Source organism: Caloenas nicobarica, chromosome 3, assembly GCF_036013445.1.
Source record: "Caloenas nicobarica isolate bCalNic1 chromosome 3, bCalNic1.hap1, whole genome shotgun sequence".
In the NCBI taxonomy this organism is placed as follows: Eukaryota; Metazoa; Chordata; class Aves; order Columbiformes; family Columbidae; genus Caloenas; species Caloenas nicobarica.
Genome location: NC_088247.1, coordinates 75,357,596 through 75,366,461, shown reverse-complemented (window position 1 = coordinate 75,366,461; position 8,866 = coordinate 75,357,596). Strand labels below are relative to the sequence as shown.

The window sequence follows — 8,866 nt, the reverse complement described above, 5'->3', positions numbered from 1 at the left end:
CCTCCCCGCTCCCGCGCCGGGGCAGACCGGGGCCTCGTCGGGCCCTCCCGGGGATTGAACTTGGCCAATGAGAAATACAGCTGGGGCGTCCAGCCGGCTGCCGTGGTGACAGGACCCGCCTGCGCTTCGATTGGCTGGGCGAGCGCCCCATGCGCTGCCCGCGTGCCGACTCCGACCGCTAGCCGCGAGGCCCGGCAGTAACGGACGCGTTAACGGACCAACCGCCAATCCCCTCGCGGTGAGGGGGCGGAGGCCCCGCCCCAGTCGCCCCACGCCGCGTCCGGCTGAGCCGTTAGTGAGCTCGCTGTGAGCAGGGAGCGAGGGGTCCCGCCGGCTGCAGCGGCGCTCGGGTAAATGACCTCAGAGGCCGAGGGCAAGGATTAGAGAGGGGAGGCGCAGGGACAGAGAATGCTGTAAGGAGACTGGAAGATTTCTCCTCAAAGCACCCATTCCTGGGGCCAGGGACACAAGCCCCACATGCAGGTTCAGCAGCCACAACAAAGGACAAGGACACAGGACAGAGCTCATATCGGCTACAAGATTTCTCCCCTGAGCAGCTGGTGATGTGCACTATGGGCTAAGGCTGCAAAGGCCACAAAGAAGATTAAGGGATAGGAACATCTGTTGTACAGAGCACGCTGGGGGTCGTTCAGGCTGGAGGAAAGCAACCTGAGCAGTGTCTGATCAATGTGCATGAATACCTGATGGGAGAGGATAAAAACAGAGCCAGACTCATGTGCCCAGTGACAGGAGGAGAGGCAGTAGGCACACAATGAGGCACATAAAACTCCGTCTGAACTTAAAAAAAAAAAAAAAGTTTGGTTGTTTTTTTTTTTTTTTTTTTTTTTTTTTAGTGTGAGGGTAGTCAAACACTGGTGCAAGTTGCCCAGGGAGGTTGTGGAGTCTCCACCCTTGGAGATACTCAAAGCTCAACTAGACACAGTCCTGGGCAACTGGCTGTACCAGACCTTGCTTTGACCTGGACTACATGGTATGCAGAGTCCCTTCCAACCACAACTATTTAGTAACTCTGGGAACAAAACCAGTGTCTAGAGCTGGTCTTGGGAGATGGACAAAGCCTGCAGGTCCGGCTGGTGTGGGAGTCCTGAGAGGCTGCTCAAGACAGGAGCTATTCAGTCAGGCTATGGCTGGGGGTCTCCCACTAAGGCTTCTGAAGCCAATATCTGACATATGTTAGTAATACTACTTAGTGTCTACTGTATTGCACTGAAAGATTAACATTGTCTTGAAAGCAGTCAGAATACTCTTTGGCTATTTAATGTGAAAGCATGCCAGGTACAAACATGTCAGTTTCTTGGAAGTGGGAAATAATACTATTTTTGCACTACAGCTTTGGTGTTTTGTTTCTTTTTTTTCTTTTTCTTAACCAAAGCCAACACAACAATTACAGAAAAATCCAGTTCCACAAAATAGCAAACTCAAGTCTTCTGAACATGGCAAATGTGCGATCATATATGCAGTAGAAAATCCAAAGGCATACAGCAGTGAGTCTCTCCATGTGCGGCACAAAGGGATAGCGACCCTTTACAGAGGAGCCCAGATGCAGCCCATCTTTCACAGACCAAACCAAACATCCCTGTGCAGCCCTGTCAACTGTCTTCTGTGATACTGCACCATCCTCCACTAACTGTAGCCTCAGTTTAAAAACCCAACAAATAAAAACAAACAAACAACCTCCCCCCAAATAAACAGAAAAACCCACCAAAAAAACAAACCAACCAAACCAAACGACAACGCAACAACAACACACCACACACACAGAAACATAAACTGGCTGGGAAAAAAGTTTCGAAGTACTGCAATACTGAGGATGTTACCAGATGTTGGCACTAAGTAAGGCAGACAGGATTTTATCAACATCAGCTATTTTGGGGAGAATATTTTAGTAGCTTGGGGGATGCGACTCACAATTCTTGACACTGAGCTGTGATTTTTGTAAGTAATGCTTATCCTGCAGCAGCAGTCAAGTCAGAACAATGTTATCTTCCAACATAACTCAGCTTCATCTCAGGACCATCTCTGAAGTGTAATGGTTGATCTCTCCCCTACTGTGAGTTTTACCCACTATGAATGAGATTAAGAATCTGGTTTCTGTAGGCCATAACAGAGAAGACTTAGTTTACTGTCACTGTGACTTTGAACTAGTGATCTAAAGGTGAGCATCTCAGGGCTACTCTTACATAGTCATTTCTCTGTGTACACCTGAAAGCTGGATAGTACTGAAAGCTCAATCCCATCTGTGTTAATAATAAATAAATAAAAAATATCATCACAATATGACTGTGACTCACCATAAGAGCAGCAATTCTTTTTTTGGGGAACTTCCTTCTCTTCCCAAAGCTCAGGAGAAGTTGCTTGATGGACAGGGAACAAAACAGTCTGTCAATGTGACCTAGGCAAGAAACAAACATAAAATCCAGCTGTTTCCTGGAAATGCTGTAAGGCTGTATTCCCACACACTTTTCTATGCTGATTTGCTGCTTTGAAGAATCTTGTTGGTGTTTTGGTTTGGGGGTTTTGTTTTGTTTTGTTTGTTTGTGGGTTTTTTTGTATTTTGTTTGGTTTTGTTTTGTTTTCCAAACTCCTGCCAACTTGATCCTGTCTTCCCCCTGCAAATGCAGAGCCCTGCCTTTTTACAGATCCTTCTGGGGAGCCAGAAGGCCAGAAATTTAATGAAATTGCCTAAATCTGCATTTTCTATATTAAATTTAGCAGCAGTGAAATACCATAGTGGAATATATGTCTTAAGATACGAAGTAAAGCTTGTCTTGAATCCTTCTGATGTCTTTCACAGTAACTCCTGTCATGGAACCAACAAGACTAATGAGGACCCAGTTTCAGCATTCTGATATGAGTTGTCCGTTACAGCATTCCCAAACACAGTTACTAGAAACAAAATGGGAAGAAAAGGACTCAGGAAGGACTCTGAGAAGGTTGCTGTGCCTCTTGTGCTTGTAGCAGTTCTTCGCTCTTGCTTTGACTGAGGAACTACCATACAAAAGGACAATGGATTGATTCCTTTTTCTTCTAGACTACATGTTCTATATTCAAAATTAATCTTTTTCTTAAGTCTGTTATCACAGTCAAAAGCTACAGACTCCGAACACAGACAAAAGATTCCACTCAGCCATGCCTTGACGTCCTGGCAGTTTTTTCCTTGCAACACACTACACAAGACTTCTGGCTTTCTGTAGTCCCTTTAGCTCTTCCCTGCTGTCACACACACCCCTCTCATACTGAAATCTGTAATGCCCTCAATAGTGATTTTGAAAATTCCAGAGTGTAGACTCCACAACTCCAGAGATGGAGATACCCAACAGGGAAGAGATGTGGGTGGCTCTCCATCCTGGCTCCAGCTGCAGCAGAAGGCACCTACAGCACTTCCCTGGGGCCTGGCTCCCTCCCCAAGCAGAGCCTGAACTGCCATCTCCCATCAAGAGTCAAGTCCTCTGACCTTACCGATCCAACAGTAAAAGAGAAGCGCCACCATTCCCAAGTCCCTTAACTCAATCTTCATTCAAAACTACACACTGAATTTTGAGTCCACCCCCTCAAACTTCCAGGTCAGCCAAATGGATTTTCTTCAGAGATAGGAAAAAAAGTTATCCTGTCTTTGTGTTCAAAATAAAGAGATCAAAATGACTTTTTAACTACAACAATCGCATAGGAGACTCCGGTTTAATAGTACTTATTTACTTGCCTGAAAGAAGTTGCATTCCAGGCTTCTCTTCACTGTTAGAAATATAACTTTGCACTTGAGGAGGACACAAATACTGTATGACCTACTGCCTAACTGACCTCACCAATACTTACTGTTTTATAAGTTGGTGGCTAAGCTGTAAAAATAACTTCAAGTCACTGCTACAAATATTGAACAACATTAGCCTAAGAAATCTTCCTCTCTGATCAATGAGCATCAGCCTCCTTTGTTGATTCTCCATATAAAATTAATTTGAGGTTTTCATCTATTCATTACGAGATCCGCCAATTTTGCTTGTAAATATATTTTAAAAGGAGAGGTACAGCAAAATGTATTAACAAGAGCCCCTTTGGTTTACGATAACCCTGTTGTGAATGCAGAATCAATTAACAAAGAGTACAAAAAACATTTAATGCAAAGTTAAATACAATACAAACTTTATTAAAAATAGGTTGCAAGTGAAATACAGTAGAAATGGGAAACTACAGCAGTTTTGATGTTTTTCATAATAATGCACAGACAAATATGAAAAGCACTTTTACACATATTCACACTTGACCTGAATGCCCAATGGCGGCCAAATCCACTCGACTGAATCTTATAGGTATTTTTTTGCTAAGCCTTTTTCGGATTCTAGCAGCAACAGTAATTCAGCCACAGCATAAGTTTTCTTCCTTAAGAAAAATTTGTCACTGTAAGGCTGCTAGTGTTCTCAAGATAAATTGGGAGAGGCTTGCTTTTCCTGATTAACAGACATAGCAAGCATGCAGATCCTTCATTAACACTTTGAAACAGTTTAATCTTCTACTTCATATTTAACAGGTGAAACGGTAAAAGCACACTTTCAAATAAGAAACCTGGAATACGTAAAAAATATTTACACTCCAATTTTCATTAACTTGCATTTATTTATCATACAACTCTTATTAAAAGTGATTTCTTTCCTAAGGCAGTGAAAGTCTACGCCTTTGTATTTGGAAGTGTGCACAATTCCCTAAATATATATTTATAAGAGAACAATATGATACAGGAAAAAAAAAATCATCTAAAGCCAGTAAAGGGCTTTGTCAAATAGAAAATTTGTTTGGAATCACAATATATATTGTCTTAACATCACACAATGAGAAAAACTCTGATGAGGTCCTTATTCCCAACATCATCAGCCACATAGGCATAGCTGAAGAAATAGTGGGAGGAAAAAGATTAACAATTTTAAATTAAATAAGGCTATTACAGTGTGAAAAAATAGCTTGAACTGCCAAAAAAGATTTTCATACAACAGTAACAGGATGTCAGCAAAGCCAGCTAGACTGAGGAAGAGCTCGCTGGCCCCACGTCCTCCACCTGAGCAGAGAGGGCTCCTCACCAGCACACCAGCTCCATTAACACCTCACTGACATCCCCACTCCCAGTCAGCTGGTTTGTATCTGATGCTTCACACTTCAGTCTTTCTAATATGCCAGTTCACTGCTCCATGGAAAAATAAAAAGATATTGCTGAACTGGTAATAGCAGACATCAATACTGTTCCATGCCTAATAACTCCTAATCAAGCTTTCTCAGAAAACATATGGATCTGTTCTGCTCACCTTGGAACTGGAATCATTACTTCTCATCTTTAACACTTCACTAACATTTTAGTCCTAACTGATGAAGGGCCACTAGTGCACCCTACTATCTATCGCTTACATAATTTTTAATAAAACAACTATCAAAAAGTTGTATCTTCACATTTCTGCAAGTCTGAAGCACATGGAGTGGGGATGCATAAGCATCCAGACTTTTCCATAACTACAGATAAATTCTTATGCAACCATTTTAGACCCAACAAATACGTAGGACTAGAAATGCTTTTATTCCAAGGTTCCACCTACAGAATGTGTGTTATTCCAGTACTAAGTAATGGCAAGACCTGTATTGATATGCTTATCAATGTATAAACACCATACAGTATGTCAAATTTGCCTCTAAAGTCTTATTTAAGGTGGCCCAGATATTGGCTTCTTATCAAACAACCTAAAATACTGATTTCTAGTGCACAGTTTAGTTTAGGCAGTTCAAGCTATTCTCACACTCTCTGCTCAGCAGCTAAAACAAAAGTGTGTCTGTAAAACACCAGGAAACAGAACTTATCTTTGACAAGTGCTACTTGGTCTGGTGCACAAGAACTTAACCCCCAAAACAGAAAGAAAAAAGTTACCTTCACGTGATTCGTATCTTTAAAATTTTACAGTGCTTTCATTGAATAAACCACAAGCTCCTGGCAAAGTAATCAGTTTTCTTGCTATTGCAACATCTCTAAATCTTAATTAACAGTCTTAGATATAGAGGAATCAAAGTCACTCCTTTCAGAAAACATTCATTTTCTGTTCATTAGTAGTGTTCCCCCCATCTCAATCCCTCAATTCAGAGATCTTCAGTTACATCTGACAAGGTGCTTTAATCCTATTTTGTGTTCAACTCATTTTCCAGTTCCATTAGTTTTCTAGAAGCTTTTACTTTATTGGATACATCCTGACCCTGTGAGAAAAGTCGCTGGCGTTCCCTGAACGTCAAGTTTTCTGGTGCTCCAGGTAAATCTGTATCTTGACTGGAAAAGGAGAAAAAAGTCTACGTTATAATTCTTATCTTCAATATCCTTAAATATAGTCATTCTTAGTGACATGTACTGACTGGTAGCTTTTTCGACTACAGTAAATGATTCTCTCTTTAGTGTTCTGCATGGTTTTGTTCCCCAAACATTCCTTTAATTCTGACATTGTGCTATCTCTTAGACAAATTAGTGGCTCACAGGCCATCTCTGGCACATGAACATGAATGAAACTGCTTGCCAGTTTTCAAAGCAAAGTGTAGGTGTAAAGTATGGCTCTATTAGCACAGCATTGCTGTGAAGGCTAAATCTGAGCCTTTTTATGCTGGCACATTTCTAGTGGTTTTCACTGCAATCCAAAGCTTGCATGTCTCAACAAACAAAGCTGCTAGCACTGATGTATGCTGAGGTGGCTGCAACACCTCTGGATTTTATTCTATACTGGCAAAGCTTCCAAGGGCAATCACTACCTAAGCTCTTGCACTCATCTCTTACCCTTGTAACAAACAGGTTTTTGTATTATGTGTTTCTGACCACTGCAGTGAAGATGTCAAATCATTCTTAGTTGTAGCTGTAACAATACTTCACGTGTGATTAACTCTTATATAATAAAGCTTTAATCAATATACATTTCAGTTTCTTGATCAGAAGAGATTTCACTTTTAGCTCCAAGAGGTCTCTGCTATGCACACTCCACTGGAACATTAACTACACTTTAAAATGCAGAAACTGGGCTACCAGCTTCTAGAGAATCCGAACCAAGCCCAGTCACATCTTTGGTACACTACACAGTAAAGCTGGTCACTCACATATAAGATACAACCCAAATTATTTATGGTTAGCACAGATTTGGTAAGAATCCTGCTGGAGAGGTACTATTCAGATTTATAAATACACCCCAAACACTTGAAATTGTTCATTTACAATTACTGAGTTTACTCAGTTGTAGCACTGAAATTTGCTGCTGTGAAGTAGTACTTCAGATCACCTAAAGACTTGTGGAGAATTTATTTTTATAGTAACCCAAGATACTCCAGAGCCACCAGCAGAGTTCTTGAATAGCCCACAGAGAACACAACAAAACCAGAAGACATTGCAGAAGTTCGCCAAGTCGGGTGTATAAAAGTTAATGGACTTCTATATGTCACCTTTTAGATTTTTTGTCTCTTGGATCCCGATAAACTTCATGGGCCCCAACAGCTGCTCCTGTAGTTCCAGTGTATGAATTTATTCCTTATGCAAAAGAAAAAGTAAGTTGAAGGACTACAGTTAAAACACAGAAGTTTTATATTGTATTTCTTCAAAAAGGTGCAGTGCTTCTTTCAAGAAATAAATTTAAACTAGAATCAGAAACAAATTTAAAGGATCATCTGATGTCTAGAATATTTAAAACCAGTACTACAAAATTCCACCCCTCCTCAAAACAGCTGTAATTTTTTATTCCTAATTTTGAGTCAGAACACATTTTGTCTAGATTTTACGGCACATATCAAATCATAGTCTTTATGTTACTATTGCTTACTGTAAGACAGACATGAGAAGGTGTTCAAGGAGATTGACAGAAAAAGCAACACGCTTCATTACCCTGTAACAAGCTTCACAGGAAATAAGTTAGCTGCAGCTGCTCTCTTTATGAGGCTAAAGTAAGCCAAGATTAGTATATACCATCTTTGCAACTCAGCAGAGTCAGAATTTTTGTCTCTGTTTAGTCTGATTACTGTATTATAAACTGTATTACTTGGATACAAATTTAAATTTCAAGCAAGTACCTTACAGCACTGCACCTTTAGTTTAAGCTGATACAACACACAGGTTTTACATATTATATTAATTATTTCTAAAGGCCACAAGACAAAACATTTTCTTGCCAATTAAAAAGTTTAATAATTTAATCTACAATTAAGACCATATTCTCTTAGTAACTGTCAGGAAAAGAGTAAAAATAAGTGTCAGCACAATATTCAGATTTGTCTTCAGACAGTTCTGGTCTCGATATTGCACGTGTTATGTCTTGTGAACCTTCTTCGGTACAGAAGGAAATGTTTGCTTCTTCCACTGGTATATGTAACATCTCATAAATATTCAATAAAAGAGACACATGATGCTGGAACACACAAGAAAATTTAGCTAGTGTGTTGTAGGCTAATTTTTTTCCACCAGAAACTTGTAGCAGACCAAATCATGCTAGGTATGCCAGGCATATGACAAGATTTTTTTTCCCTTTCAGACATGAGTCTTACACACATACATGTGCCACATTCCCTACGCTGAAAAGTCTGGATCCACGTGCTATGGTTCACACTTCCACCTGCTTTAGGACAGTAGTTTTGATTTGGATGTTGGCTTTTTTCGTCGTTAGTTGACAGACCCAACGGTCTTAAGAGACCCAGTGGAAGAAGGTACGAGAGCACAATTTGCAGAAGCGTGGTTTACTGGAGTTAACATTAAGAACAGAAAAGAGCTGTAAAGGACAGTAATGTCACAGAGTAAGCGAGATGGAAGATGGTAAACTGCACAGTGAATTCTGCATTTTGTGCAAACGGCTTTGTACGTTAC

The 8,866-nt window shown here is 40.5% G+C and overlaps 1 protein-coding gene across 9 annotated transcripts in view; it reads right to left on the bottom strand.

Annotated features, from left to right (window-relative positions):
* Positions 1-4,141: 4,141 nt before the first annotated feature.
* AFDN (afadin, adherens junction formation factor) overlaps positions 4,142-8,866 on the bottom strand; it is a 130,414-nt gene continuing 125,689 nt past the window's right edge. For all 9 annotated transcript variants that reach the window (XM_065631010.1, XM_065631012.1, XM_065631015.1 and 6 more), the window contains 2 exons: positions 7,459-7,543; positions 4,142-6,310 (listed from right to left, as the gene is read on the bottom strand). In XM_065631010.1, coding sequence (XP_065487082.1) covers positions 6,166-6,310; positions 7,459-7,543 — 230 coding nt within the window. In that variant the 3' untranslated portion in view covers positions 4,142-6,165. The remainder of the gene's footprint in view (positions 6,311-7,458; positions 7,544-8,866) is intronic.